Source organism: Phocoena phocoena, chromosome 11 (assembly GCF_963924675.1).
Source record: "Phocoena phocoena chromosome 11, mPhoPho1.1, whole genome shotgun sequence".
NCBI lineage: Eukaryota > Metazoa > Chordata > Mammalia > Artiodactyla > Phocoenidae > Phocoena > Phocoena phocoena.
This window is the reverse complement of record NC_089229.1, coordinates 52,426,890-52,442,974: the sequence shown is the minus strand read 5'-3', so window position 1 is coordinate 52,442,974 and position 16,085 is coordinate 52,426,890. Positions and strand designations below refer to the sequence as shown.

Below are 16,085 nucleotides of genomic sequence, written 5' to 3'. Positions count from 1 at the left end.
CCATTAAAAGGAAAGGATTCCATATCATTCTTTCCATTTTAGTTGATGCTACAATTCCAAGGGTTTCAGGTCTTTTATGATTTTAAAATTCTAAGTGTCTGGTGTCCTCAGCTTAAATATTTCATATACTAAACCATATAACTTAAATGTCTAATACACACGTGTTATGTTGAAGACATGTGAAACATTTCCCTGAAAAGAATTAATGCCAGTGACTTTGAAATTCTAGTAAATTTGTTGGCCTTTCATTATACATGTATTTTCCCCCTCAGCGTTGCCAACTGCTTGAAACTCTCCCTTCACCACTTCTGCTGCCACTGTGTTCACTATGGCCCTGGTTAATATGTATTCCAAGTGCCAGTTTGTGGGTATCATTCTTTCAGTAGCTTAAACTTGTATTTCAGGGCCTCTGAAGACTTCTTATGAAAACGCTTTTTGAAACAAGGACTTTCTGATGACCTTCCCTATCACTGACTCTCTCTGTTGACTTGTTGGGCAAGGATTAAGTCTCTTTGCAGCTCAGTTTCTTTGATGGATAGAACAAAGACCATCCTTCTGCTCTCAACCTTCAGGTGTGTGAGAGTAAACAAGTGAGCATTGACACTAATCACTGGCTGAGGCTCTTGTGAGCTTTAAAGATATGGTGGGGGCGTGGTATTTCATGATTTTTGTAGCAACCGTGAAACACACTGTTTGCCAGTTACCACTGTAAGTGCTTGGCATGTATTAATTCATTTTATCTTCACAACAACCTTAGAGATATGATTCTTATTCCTAATTACAGGTGAGAAAACTGTGGAACGTGATGAAAGGCAAAACAAGGATCTGAACCCAGGCAGTCTGGTTCCTGAATTTAACCATTAGATCTGTTGAGAAATGGAATAGGTTATCTTTTAAGACGGTGCTCTCCTCCTTTGTAGAGTGGCTGCCCAGCACTTGTATGGAGAGGGTTTGTGATTTGTAAGTTTCTAGGATTTACGGAATGCCATTATTCAGCGTTCGTTCCAAATCTCAGAATCTGTTCCCTGTCTCTAAGTCAGTTAAATGGAAAGTACTAAAAGCATAGTTGCCTCAGCTGTAAAATTATTGGAGGATCATCTCTGTTGCATCCAGGTGATGCACACTGAGAGGCTGGGAGGAGCCTTTCAATAAATTTATAGGTCCCGTTAATATATTGATGGCAAACAGCCCTGTCATCAATGAGTTAGACTTGTGAGATATTTCCATGTATGGTGTTGGCTGCTGGGCTAGATAGAGGTCTCCACAGCTCCGTGTAAACCTCCCAAGGACTTCCTGGAGAAGCTGACACCTGATTTTATGACAAAGGAAGGGTGGGAAGGACCTTCCAAAAAAGCAATTCGTGTGTGAGGGAAAGCACAGATGCATGAAAGTGCATTGCCTATGCAGGGAACTCCACGTGCTTGAATATTGCGAGATTATTAGCAAATCATTCATGTCAGAATACAGGGAATGTTAAGCTGGACTTTGTTCAAATCCTCTGCCCTTACCAATTTCTCTTTACCCCACTACAAATGGAGTGCTTGAGAGACAAGAAAGGAAAACATCTTCTGCAAAATTAGAAGTTCCTGGATAAAATGACATTCATTTTATGTTAAAAATCCCTGATCATTGTGAAGTGGGCAGATATTATACCAAATTGTTCATTGCTCTCATGAAAAATAATCCTGATGAACCTAGTATAAATCAATAGAGAATAAAATATAATTGGATTTCTAGTAACAGAATGTAAAGGAATCAAAAAAGATAAGGCCGGGCTTCCCTGGTGGCGCAGTGGCTGAGAGTCCGCCTGCCGATGCAGGGGACACCGGTTCGTGCCCCGGTCCGGGAAGATCCCACATGCCGCGGAGCGGCTGGACCCGTGAGCCATGGCCGCTGAGCCTGTGCGTCCGGAGCCTGTGCTCCGCAGCGGGAGAGTCCACAGCAGTGAGAGGCCCGCGTACCGCAAAAAAAAAAAAAAAAAAAAAAAATATATATATATGTATAGTTAAATTTAGCACTTTGAAAAAGATGACTAATGCCCTGCTTTAACTTAAATATAACAGTCAAAGATAAAAGCACATAGCAAATCCTTGTGTCAACCCTGCACCTACCAGATAGTTCCTGGGTTTTCCTCCTTAATGAGCACTTGATGATTGATCACTAATCAGTTTGAGAGCTAATTAAAGTCACTAGAGTGATAGATACCCCAGTTTACGATTCATCAGTATAATAGTACATTAGAGTATACAGGCATTGTTCATTTCTAGATATTTTCTGTACAGCAAAGCAGAAGAGCATGGCCTCAGAGCCCATGGAAAATTCTAGGAGGAATCTTATGTCCTCGGCATAGCATGGTATACTGTTTGCTGCCTCAATCAACAGAAGCAGGAGATAATTAGTATAATTTGTTGTTAATGGGTTTTTCCTTTTGATTAAAATTTATCTGCCATCTACCCTGACACTGAAAAAAATCAGCCTCTTTAGCAACTGAGAAATATACTTTATATATATGTATTTCCCCAAACAATAAATACTTGTGATACTTAGTTGTTGAAATCATGGACTCATCGAATTTTAGAGTTGGAAAAGGCCTGAGCGATTACATGGTCCAGCCACGTCCTTTATAGGCGAGAACGCTCTGGGCCAGCAGGGTTAGACAGAGCCTTGCCACAAGGTCACAGTCAAGGCCTGGCAGACTGAGGGTTCACACTCTTGGATATTTAGGACCTGAAAGCTCCTTCCACTATCACAGGCTCTTGTAGGTTCTTGTTGAAGATGGAGAAGAAAATAGTAAATCTCCAACAGAAAACAAAACATGAATGACAGTCCGGGTGCTCTTTTCATATAGACCGCTAGATGCCATCCTATGTTATTTCCTCTGAGCATCATCAGATATTCTCCATTTCAGGGGATGTATTAAAATTCTCATGGAAAGAGGCCTTTCAGTTACATTATCAGTTTTTCTATGGTCAAACCTCTAGTTTGTGCTTTTTCTTTCATTCCACAGTTTTCAAAGTGTTTGAGGTTCATAGTTTTATTTGATTGGTTCCCTAATTTTGGTCCTGTCAGGAGGCCTCATGTTGCCATCTCTAATAGATGAAACTTACGCTGAGGGTCAGAAAGACTGAGGTTACAGAACTATTTTGCAGCAAAGCTAGGACCAAAATCCAGGTCTGTTGGATTTTATAGACCTACAAAATGCTGCTCTTTGTAATTACTCCTGAAACAAAACCTTTAGCACCACACTGAACAGAACAGAATTATTTTGGGGACTTTCATTAGCCTTACTTTCTCCCTTTGCATATGTGTTCTCTGTCTTTCCCTTTGTTTTGTTTATTCTCTGTATCTCTGTTGCCCTGTCATTTGGTTGGTTAGCAGCCAGCAGGGTCCGGAGTCCCAGACAATGCCTTTTGTTCAAAGCATTTGTTTGGATTATAAATATAATTCGATGATAAATTCATACTGTTTTACTGATTTCATTTCAGTGGAGCCACAACATACCTCAAGTTTTCTTTGATAAACTAGCTATAAAGACGGGATCTCATGCTATTTAATCGTTCATCTTGAACTATCTGCTCATTTCTAAAGCACTTTGCTAAAATTCTTCCCATACACATAAATGGAAGTATCACTTCTTTCCTTTCCTTTACCTCTGTTGGAAATGATAGTCTTTCCCGTCATGGAGAAATCATTACCTATTATTAAAATGAAATCTTTTGTGGTAATTTTTTCAAATAGCAGTAGCTGACATTTACTGTGCACTTATTACATGTCAAGCTCTTTTTTCTGTGCTCTTTACATGTCATGACACATCTAATCCTTCCAACCACCCTATGCATGCAGTGAGTAAGAATGTTATGCCCATTTTACAGGGAAGAAATGAAGGCACAGAAAGGTTAAGTTACTTGCTGAAGATCACACAGCAAGTGCAGAGGCAGGATTTGAGCCCAAGCAGTCTGTTCTGTGGGTCTAAGCTCTTAACTGCCAGTATACTACCTCTCAAAGTGAGTTCTCCGGTAAACGTTACTTTTCAAATATAATTAAGTTTTGTAAATTCTGCTGTCATTGACTTATAGTGAACCATACAAGCCTGGGGAAAGGAAGTGGGAAAGTTCATCATTGTAACAGTCCTATTGACCACTCATTACCTCGGGGATCAGCAGCTTTTCCAGCCCGGATGCCACAAATGAGAATAAAATATACTGATAAGTGTCCCTCACAGGCCTTAAGTGGGAGATGAGGCATTGGGGTGGGAACTGAGATCCATTGTGGGCATTGACTGAGTAGCATTCATGTTCTGGGTGAGATTCTCCTGTCTTTACATCTTTATATAAATAAAATATATCCCCCCCTCCCATCCCAACTTTCTGTCCAGGTGAGCTCCCAGACTTAAATAGAAGCTGAATAAAGGAAGCCTAGGAGTCTTCTCCACCTGACTTGCACTCAGCCTACCTACCCTGAAGTCCATGGGTGCTTCCCTCCCCACCTCCTATTTGTCTTCAGTAAGAGTAGGCCTGCCTTTGTGTCTTTACCGGGTAGGGACTGTGTCTTTCATCTCTAGCTTCAGAGCCTAGCACGATGCCTGGCTTACAGATACTCAGTAGCTGTTTGGTGGATGAGTAAATGCAGATCACTACGCACTGCTCCCTGAAACCTGGGTAATTTTCCAGTAAATTACACTTAATTTTCCAGTAACTGTCAGCATACATCAAAAAGGGTGTTAATGATGAGGTGGACATTGCAGAGAGGCTAGAAGCCACTTCAGGTGGTGTGTTTTATGAACATGTAGGTATCTGTGCCATCAACTCCTGGGTACTCGTCACTGGTATATTAGATTAGTTTTTAAGAGGTTTTGGCTGTCCCGAGTTGTAATATGAAACAGCAGGAGAGGCCTCCATCAGGTCTGCTTTTGCTGTACTCAGTTCTCCAGCTGCTTTGTCTTTGGGAGGCACTGGCCTGCACCTCTCTGCTTGGAGCCAGAACATGAAGCCAGTTAGTCTGGCCGCGGAGCCTGAGTACTCGCTTCTACATCATACCTTAGAAACTGTCAAGAAAGAGAACTGCCCACCCTGTTCCTGTGCTTCCCAGGCATTGTATCACTTAATCCCAATTTCACCTCAGAGGAACTGGGGCTCAGGAAAGTTAAGAAACTTGCCCAGCTGATACGCAGTAGCACGAGAACTCAAGTCCCGGTCTGCCTGGCTCTGTATTCGTCGCCAAGGTTGGCTCAGTATACTAAAGGGCAGGAAAGCTCAAGGTTGCTGGTGTAAAGATCGCAGCATGCAGTGTTATGATGCTGTCTGAGAAGTAGCTCTTGCCCACTGCCCCTATTTAAACTAAGCTCCAGGGACACAGCCTGGCTCAGCAGAGGCTATAGTCTACACAGAGGAACAGAGGCTGTGTGAGCCCCTGAAGGAGCCAGGCTTACAGCACAGCTCCTGGGGCTCAGCCTAGGGTGGCCCGGGAGCCCTGCCTTCCCCACGAACCTGAGAGCTTCGTGGGAATGGACTTCCAAGGTGGTGGTCCTACCCTGATGGTTTTGTTAATCTGGCACCGGCAGAAACTCGGTTACAGTTAGAGCCCTCTCCTGTATTGATTATAGAAAGGAGATCTTTGTCTTAGGTTGTTGGTATTTAAGGAGACCTAAAGAATGTAGTTTCTCAGGAGAGCTTTCTGTGATTGATGGATTTAGTAAAACAGCAGGCTGTGTGTGGAATTAGGAAATACTGTCACTAACATACTGCTTTTTACCAGCCCACCTGCCAACCACAACACCCTTTTTTTCTGAGATGCCATAAATCCCAGTGCTAACTGTATTTCACAAATGATTTAGAAATGTTTGCCATCCCATCAGTCCCGTCCCAGGTATTTACTGGTGGTACTGTTTTGGGTGCCAGGGATGGAGAGGAACAATGTATTTGTTAAATGTATTTGTTAAATGAATAAATGAATGGGCAAGCTGAATTTAAAAGGATTCCTGTCCTTCATTTGTTTCTCACCAGATGCCTATTTTACTCCTCCTGTATATAAGGCAATATTAAGGACCTGGAGTTGCCTAAAATATTATTGGTGGCCTCACTGAACTTACAGGACAATCCATGATACTGAATGGTACACAGATATCTGTAACACACGGCACAGAGTCTGAAGTGCTATCAGTAAGTAGGTCTTGGAGGTCGGAAGAACAAGACCACTGTGGCTGGGGACCCAGGGAACACTTAGCAATAGGTGAGCTTTGACCTTGCCCTGGAGGATGAGTCAAAATGGTAACAGCAGGGGATGCTGGGGGAGGGCATCCCAGGCAGTGGGATTGGATTGTCTTGGGAAAAGGCCATGGAGGCAGGAAAGTACAAATTTTGAGGAGGGAGTTAAGTGATTGACTCAGTAGTATACAGAGTGCTGCTTGGGCTGGTGTTGGGAGCAGAGCGTGAGAGCATTTGAACTCCGTGGTGGAGGGGGTCGTGTCAAGTTTAAGAAAAGGTCAGAGAGAGTGAGAACAGAGAAAAGGCCCTGGAGCTGTCATTCTGGATTCTCCTTCCTCCTTTCCATTCCCTCTTCTTCATGCTAAATCAGGTCGCTTCACATCCTGCCTATCTTGGACTCACCAACCCCCTTCAGAGTAAATTCTATACTACTTAGTTGGGGTTTCAAGGCTCTCCTCATCTGGCCCAGTCTTATTCTTCAGCTCAGTTACCCCATCATCCACTACCCTGGACTCCCTTCTCCACCGTCTTGTTCTCCTCATGCCCACCTCACCTGTGTGGGTTGCCTACCCTGTTACATCTTTCCTGATACTGTCCTCTCAGCCCAGATGCCCTCTCATTTCATCAGTGTCCATGAGAATCTCCAAGGCCCATTTTTTAAATTCTAAAAACTTAAACTCTTAGAAGATGGAAACCAAGTCTTTATTTTTATACCCATCAGTGCCTTACAGGTGCTAAACACCAAGCAGATGTTGAATGAATAAATTATTATCTTTCATTCCTTCTTTTCCTCCATTCCTAAATATGACCAAGAGTAACTGTATCCCCCAGATAAAGAGGCCTTCCATTTGTATAATGCATTAGACCTTCTGAAGGTCACGGCACAGCAGTCCAGAGCACTGAATCTGGAGCCAGACTGCTGGGGTACCACCCATTGCTTTGCCGATTATCAGCTGTGTGACCTTCAGCAAGTTACTTAACCTCTCTGTGCCTCACTTTTCTCATCTGTAATATGGGGAGAATAAAGGTACCTACCTCATAAGCGTTTTTAGAAGGATTAAATAAGCTATTATTGGGCTGTCCAAAAAGTTCGTTCGCGTTTTGCCGTAACATCTTATGGAAAAACCCAAATGACCTTTTTGGCCAACCCAGTATTTGTAAAATGCTTAGAACAATGTCTGGCACGTAGTAGGAATTATATAATGTTTGTTTAGCTAAATAGATACACATTACATATATCTCCATATATATATATATATATATATATATATATATATATATATTAGTGGTATAGATTATATACATATATATACACACATATGTAGTAAGTACTCAGTAAAGGTACAGTTGTACCCACACACAGGGACCATGTACAATTGGGTATCCGCAACAACCTTGTAAGGTGAGCAGAAGTGTTAAATGACTCTCCACACCTAGTAACTGGTAGATCCATTCCTGGAACCATGTCTTCTAACTTCTGAGCCAGAAGTCAAAAAGTAGAATTTATACCCTTAATCGACTGATCTCCAACACATGGATAGTTTTCAGATACACCATGACTTCTTGACACTGAATATTGAAATTTACTATAGATACTTTAATTACTTTGATTTAAAGTACAAGAGTAGTGTCAGATTCATTATATAGGGTCTGTCAGTAAGAAATATACAGTTTCTGTCCAAAGTTTTTATATAGGATTTCACATGAGGTGAGAGGTACATGAGGTAAAGAGAGATTGGTAAGGGCAGAGGATCTGAACAGAGTCCAGTTTAATATTCCCTTTATTCTGACATCAATGATTTGCTAATACTCTGGCAATATTCAAGTGTCACAAAGAAATCCATGATGTGGTCACTTTCTACTTGACTCTATTCTTCTTGCAGTTGAAGACAGAGCAGGGAAGATAAATTGAGCGTGTTCAATGGAGAATTATGCCTGAGGTTTTAGTAGAAAATAATTCAAATAGGAAAATATGCTATTGGAGTACATTTAAATGGATATATACCTATCATGTCATTTGGTATGCAAAGGCTTGTGTTTGCATTAAGCTGATGGAGAAGCTGTTATTTTCTTTGCAGTATATATTCAAAAGCTTTCTTTTACTTCTCTGAAAAAGAGAGAACTGTTATTTTAAATACAAAACACATTTAACTTCTGTCAACAGCTTACATTTTAAATAATGCAGTTTGTACTGGCATTCATTGTCTGCAGTTAGAGTTCTCGAGAAGCTTTTAGTTTTTTCTCTCCAACTTTTAAAATTCATTCATCGTAACTGTTGACATTTTGGAGAACAGTGGAAACCCTAAGTCAAACTGGAAAAACGGAACAAAGACATTACCTTTCTGGAAATTACTATTGAACCGGGTGGAGAATCCTCAGCTATTGTACTGAAGCACATTGTGATGAAATATTTACACCCTCTTCTTGCTGGTGTTCGGTCAGACTCGAACGTTTTCCTTTTAACCCATGCTAGCAGCCAGCTCAGAATCCTTAGTGCCTAAAGCTTAGTTTGTGCAAATTACCTGCTTACAGTAGGCCTCAGCATCTTAGTAAAGCAAGAGTCAGGAGTTCAGGTCTTTTCTTCAGGATGTATTTAAAAGCAAGATTTCTCAGTTACCCAGGTCTGTCTGGGATGCCTTTTCATCCAACTATGACGGGAGGCACGTGTTCTCATTTCTTCCTTCCTGTCAACTAGCAAGAAGACAGCCGAGCATCTGTGTGTCTGTGTGTGTGTGTGTGTGTGTGTGCGTGTGTCTGTGAGTGTGTGTGAGATTGGTTGTTTTCACCCTCTCATTTAAAGATGTAACTGGAACCAGGACCCAGACAGCCTGTGGGTTTGCTTCAGGCGGGGAATATAAACAGAGCCAAGCCTAGAAATGCCAGGTGTGCAATAGATTCATTGACCTCGTTGTTTGCCCAGCTGCACGGGGACTCCCATTTCATTCCCCAGCTGCTTCCTAATGCTGTCTTATTTTTCTTTCAAACTGGAGTAGCCAACCAAACCACACCCCCAGACAGATTTGATAATTACTAAGAAGAGACAACTTTGCAGTTACACACAGCTCACAGAAAGCCGCCATGACTTTGTAGTTTGGCCCGCACTTTGTTCTCGTTCAGCAGTGCCTTTGACGTAATTAGCTAGCTTATGATTTTAAGGGAAGACATCATCAGGTTTTATGAAAAGTAAAGCTCTTCGTTAACCCTGTGTTTTACTCTTTAAAATAGTCATCTTAAGAGTGTGTGTTAAGTTGAACCATAAGTGCTGATTTTCTACCTTTTTCATATAACCTACAAAAAACAGCAATTTGGTTCAACCTAAATAAATATATTTATTCCAGTGTTGCTTCCAGTCTTCAAACTATTTTAAAACTCATCTTTTGAAATGAGAAAAATCAAGTTCCTTACTTTAAAACATTACATCAATCTCTTTAACACAACTATTCCTTAGTTATAAAATTGGCTCTGAATAACAGTTATTTATAGATGAAATAAAATCCATTTTATGTGGAGGAGAATTTGACATAATTTTTGAGAATGTGCTGGTACTGATTACTTGGGTGCTGAGTTCTGGTACCTCAAGGAACCCTGAGACGTCAGTTGGCATCGGAGTCATCACACCTTTAAATTTTTCTAAATTAAAGAATATTTAATTGGATTGACTATATATTTACAATATATATGGAAAGGATACATTACAAAATTTCATCTCCTGTATATTCCTAAATCTATCAAAATGCAAATTACCTGTATCATTTCTAAGAGAAGAAACAAGATACTCTATATGTGAAGGGTTTTCAGCACAGCTTTATTGATAAAAAAGCAAGAAGTTGAAATATTCTAAAATGTTCAACAGTAGGGAATTAAGTAAGTTATGGCACAGTCATATAAAGAAATATTATACAGCCCTTAAAATTATGTTTTAAAAGACTATTTTGTGGTATAGGAAAATGTTGATATTTTTAAGTGGAAAAGGACATAGGAGATTAAAAATTGTAAATATAGTATGATCCAGATTTTTTAAAAGGAGAAATGATATGTGTCATTTTAAAATGAACAAGTGAGTGTGTGTGTGTGTGTGTGTGTGTGTGTGTATTTTCGTAGGAAAAACTGGATAGCTGTATACCAAAATCTTATGTTTTTTATTTTCTACTTTATATTTTACTTTCTTTTTTGTATCGTGTTTTCTACATTGAACATAAAGTATTACTTTGTGCTCATAAAAAGTTTTTTTTTTAATTACAACTATATATGAACCTTATATTTACATTTTGTATTTTGACAAGTACATTTTAAGCAATAAAGTCCCTTTAGTAAGGGCTATATATTTATTTGGAGTTTTTTATAATTCCAAGGTTTGACTAAAATTTATCCATGCATAAGGGTTTATTCTTCAAATTAATAATGCAGAGGAGATTTTAGAGAAACACTTTTAAGTTTGAGGGAACTTTTTAAGTACACTGAAAGCACACACAAGACTCTGTAAATCATTTTTTTCATCACAGCCTGTCCCTAAGTGCCTCTTCCTGGCAGGTGAATTTGCATATTTCTGTTTGCTTTATGTAGAAGGAATAGTATATACTTTATTTTACTAACAATCTGGCTCTCTGCCAGTTGAAAGGTGATATCTTTAACATATTATGTCATATAATGGTTTCCATTCACTTTCTAAGTTACAGACAGACATCTTTTAACAATGTGGGTCACATTTTCACAGGTGATGAAAACATACCATATGTATCATGCAGAGAGCATCAGTGCAGAGAGCAAGCTGAAAGAGGCTGAGAAACAAGAAGAGAAGCAAATTGGCAGATCCAGTGACCCAGTCTTTCATATTAGACTGGAAGAGAGACATCAGCGGCGAAGCTCTGTGAAGAAAATTGAAAAAATGAAGGAAAAAGTAAGTAAAAGACTGCAGAGCCTTTCTGTCCTCACTGGAGGTGACAAACCTAGGAACACTGATGCAACAGCTGATAGACACACATTGTAAATTACGGTGAAGTGACATGCATTTCCTCCCACGGGAATGAAAAAAATGTGTTAGAAACATAAAAATCATGTAATAACAGCTGGACCTCATTTAGTGGTGAATGCCAAGTATCCAATACACAATGTAGAGAACTTTGAATATTAACAAAGAGATTTCATTGCAAATGGGCCTGGCGCCCGTATACGTTGTTGTTTTTCCTCATCGCTGGGTAATTTTCATTTATTTAATTCAGATTCGAAATGTACTTTTCTCAGAGGACTTGGAAGGTCATTTGTATATGTTGAATAAATTGTTTAGATGAATAGAAATTCATGTATGTTTCCCTGTCTTGTTTTAAAATGACTTTATTGTTTTCCCCAATGCCTGGATCTTCTTCATTTCCAGAGACAAGCAAAGTATTCGGAAAACAAGCTAAAGTCGATTAAGGCACGGAATGAATATCTCCTAACCCTTGAAGCAACCAATGCCTCAGTTTTCAAGTATTATATTCATGATCTTTCAGATTTAATTGATGTAAGTATTTGAAGTTTTTATACTTTCCATACCAAGGTGGAATTAGCCGTAATCTCATTTCCTTGATTCTAAAACACCATCATTTATTAAAACAATGTTGTTTTATGTAATTCTCAGGAAAAAAACGCTGCCAATTAAACTACACAGAATACTAAGACACAATAAATTGTAAGATGCATGTGAAACACTGTGCATCCTAAAACCGCTGAAAAACGAATTATGAAGTTCTGTGAAGCTGTGAGTATCTGGAAGCCTCAGCTAGGAAGGGGGTCCAGGCATTTTCAAATGATGCAGTAGCACAGCCCTAACTGTGTTCATTGATTCGAAATATATTTGTTGGACCCCTACTATTGTGAGATGCTGAGGCTCTGTGAAGCCATAGATAAGCAGTTCTTACCCCCTGGAATTTAAAGTGGAAAAAAAAAATATTAAGCAAATGACTACACAACACAGTTGTGATAAATACTGTGAAACAAAATAGGATACACAGAAACCACTTTCATTATCTAACTCTCTTTACTTTTATAGGATATGATATAAAAAAAGCACTAATCGGGCTCATGTAGAACACTCCAAGTATATGTCTACTATTATATTTGTGCCGTGTTTACTGCCATTATTCCCCAACTTTGACCCTCAGCATCACTCATTCTTTCATTCAGAAATCATCCACTGAGTAGCCCAGTCATTGTGCTAATACTGTAGGAGATGGCAAAAATAAAACAGACAAAAATCCTGTGTCCAAAAACGCCAAGATCTGCAAATAGAAGATAAAAAGTGATGTGTCATAAGGAAAACACAGATGAAGTGTGAAGTTCAGAGAGTTATCTGCGGGAATTTTACTTGTATACTGCTTTGCAGTGATTGAATTCAACAATTAGATGATAATATAAGATTATTTTCTGTGGCTTACAGTGTCTGTCATAATTTAGTCATATAGTAGGTTAAAACAACTATTTTTATGGTGCATTAAGTCTCAGATATTTAGCGATTATTTTAGAGCCACAGTTTGGGACTTTTACAAAAGAATTGCTAAGAATTGTTACAAAAGATTTTTTAGTTCATTAACACTCTGATGTGACTTTTTCCTTTTATTTAAGTGTAAAAACAATTTTATCTCATATAATATCATAATTTCTTTATACAAAACCATTTAGTAATAAAACCAGGGAAAACTTTTTTCTCTTTTCCTTTGTTACAAGTATTTCAACCAAGTAAGTAATCACTTAATTGTTTTAAATACAGAAGTTTAAAAAAAATTTTTTTTTTCTTCTAGCACTCTGATGAAATAAAAGGATTTTTTTCTGCTAGATTGCTGCTAGTTTTCCTGAATAAAAATAAAAAATTTTATGACCCCTGTTTTCAAACTTAGATCTGTAAGGATTCTGCAAAATGAATGGAATATAGAAGAACTAATTCTTGTAACAGCTCTGCTTGCTTTTTTTGTTTAGGGCTTATTTTAGTAGTGATTGGAGTACTTCACTAAACCCAAGCCAATTTAACAAGAGGATAGATAAGTCTCTGTATCTTAAAAAGTGCTTCTTTAATACGTACAAGGTACCAAGTACTATTCTTGATAATGGGGATCCATCAATGAACAAAACAGAGTGCTCACCTCCATGGAGTTTATGTACTAGCTGGGGAGACAAGCCATAAAAACATTTGCACATATAAAATATATTATATGTATGTAATATATATGTAATATATTATATGCTTATATAGTAAATATTTATATTTAATATGTATATAAGTAGTAACTTATTGTTGTAGTAGTAACAGTGCCATGAAGAAAAATAAAACAGAGCTCTGGGGGTGCTTCTGTTGATGGCATGTCAGAAAAGCCTGATGTTTGAGCAGAGAAGTGAGCTGCAGAGCTATATTGCTAATGGGGAAGGAATCCCTCATATAGAAGGACTGGCAAGGCTCCAGGTACAGAGGCAGAGGTGAGTTTGGCAAGTTCAAGATGCTCCAGGATAGCAAGATGTCCCTCATATAGAAGCACTGGCAAGGCTCCAGGTACAGAGGTGGAGATGTGTTTGGCAAGTTCAAGATGCTCGAGAACAGCAGAGGCCAGTATGGCTGGAGAGGAGCGAGCGAGGAAAAGGTTCTGGGAGAGAAGGAGGGGCAGAAGCCCAATCATTTAGGGGCCTTTGGACAGGGAAAAGGGGTTAGCTTTTGCTCCAAGTTTGGTGTGAAGCCAGTGAAAGGTTTGAAGCAAGGAGGTGACATCACGTGATTTCCATTTTAAAGACTTACTCTGGCATCGGGGTGGAAAATAGACTGAGGTAGGTGAGGAGGACAAGTGTGAAAAAAGCGAGCTATATCTAGGGTCTTTTGCAATTGTCCAGGCCAGAGATGATGCTGGCTTGGACTGGCGTGGTAGCAATAGACCTGTGAGAAGTGGTTGAATTCAAAATATATTGAAAATAAAGCTAAAAGAAAACTGGGGTGGTGGGTTTAAAAAAAAAAGGATAAAAGTGACTCCTGGGGCTTCCCTGGTGGCGCAGTGGTTGAGAGTCTGCCTGCCGATGCAGGGGACACGGGTTCATGCCCCAGTGTGGGAATATCCCACATGCCGCGGAGCGGCTGGGCCCGTGAGCCATGGCCGCTGAGCCTGCGCGTCCGGAGCCTGTGCTCCACAACGGGAGAGGCCACAACAGTGAGAGGCCCGCATACCGCAAAAAAAAAAAAAAAAAAAAAAAAAAGTGACTCCTAGGCTCAGGTCTTGAATAACTAGGTTAATGATGTACACTTTACTGAGATAGGAACCCTGAAGAGGAGCAATAGTTCTGTTACATGTAGTAAGGTTGAGATACCTGTGGGGCACCTGTGTGGGGATGTACAGTAGCGTCCTTGATACCGTTAGTATATATAGGACAAGAAGAGCATGTCAGGATTATATGAGTCACCATCATGGTTGTGGATATTTATTGAACTCTTACTATGTGACAGGCACCTAGGTTTCTAAGCATAATTTCATCTAATCATCATAACCTTGTGAGGTAAATACTATTTTCTCTATTTTATAGATTAAAAGAACTGACGGAGGCTTAGCTAGCTGGGTAACTTGCCAAACGTTACAGAACTGTTATGTTAGGTTTCAAACTCAGACATTTTAACCTCCAGATCAAAATAATTCTGATACAAATAAATAGTTAAATATGCCAAGTATTTTCAATTTTATTTTTAGAAAGCTGGATTTTTTAAAGATCAGCCTTAAATTTAAAATGTAGATTGAGCGACGGCCGCAGCTGCAGCGGGACAGCCCGCCAGCGGCTCGGGGCCGCGCGCCGGGAACCTCACAGGGCAGGCGGGCGCGACACCCCCTGCCTAGCTGCCAGCGTCCCGGGGAGGCGGCCCGCGCGCGACGGGACCAGCAGCATGAGCAGCGGCTACAGCAGCCTGGAGGAGGACGCCGAGGACTTCTTCACGGCCAGGACCTCCTTCTTCAGGAGAGCGCCCCAGGGCAAGCCCCGCACGGGCCAGCAAGCTTCCAAAAGTAGAAATGGACTAAAAATTGTTGGATTTCCCTGGTGGCGCAGTGGTTAAGAATCCACCTGTCAATGCAGGGGACACAGGGTCGAGCCCTGGTACGGGAAGATCCCACATGCCGCGGAGCAACTAAGCCTGTGCGCCACAACTACTGAGCCTGCACGCCACAACTACTGAAGCCCGTGCACCTAGAGCCCGTGCTCTGCAGGAAGAGAAGCCACTGCGATGAGAAGCCCGCGTACCGCAGTGAAAGAGTAGCCCCCGCTGGCAGCAACTAGAGAAAGTCCACCCGTAGCAATGAAGACCCAACGCAGCCAAAAATAAATAAATAAAATAAAATGTAAACAATTCTCAAATGATACAACCTAAATATGAATTTTAAAAGAAATGTTATACAATTCTAAAACAATACAACTTAAATATGAATTTTAAAAGAAATGTTATGAAATTGGTATGTTGTCATATTCAAAAGAAATTGAGTACTCTTTTAGTGAAAAGCATGCTTCTAGTTCGTTGACCCACTTTCAAGGCAATCAGAATGTGAATACGTACATTCTAAAATGGCTGCTTATTTTGTAGGAATCCAACTTACATATACGGTGGTGAACTTAAAAACCATTAAGCTGGACCCTTCATGATGAAAAAGAAACGGATTATTATGCAAAGGCACCTAGAATCCTTTATGCTCCTGTGTGAGCCTATTTAGCAAAATACCTTTTATACTGAGCTAATAATTATTAGAAGGTATAATAATTATTATACCTCTAGTGAGAAAAAGTTCAGACAACGTTTTTAATGCCGTCTTAAGACACTTAATACAGCATCAAAAACATTTTATATGTGAAATGACATGGAAGATACTAAATGTATCTTGATTAAATCAAAGC

At 39.9% G+C, this 16,085-nt stretch overlaps 1 protein-coding gene across 2 annotated transcripts in view; it reads left to right on the top strand.

Annotated features, from left to right (window-relative positions):
• Positions 1-16,085, top strand: part of SRGAP1 (SLIT-ROBO Rho GTPase activating protein 1) — a 270,991-nt gene that overhangs the window by 169,456 nt on the left and 85,450 nt on the right. For both annotated transcript variants that reach the window (XM_065888084.1, XM_065888085.1), the window contains exons 5-6: positions 10,918-11,100; positions 11,575-11,703. In XM_065888084.1, coding sequence (XP_065744156.1) covers positions 10,918-11,100; positions 11,575-11,703 — 312 coding nt within the window. The remainder of the gene's footprint in view (positions 1-10,917; positions 11,101-11,574; positions 11,704-16,085) is intronic.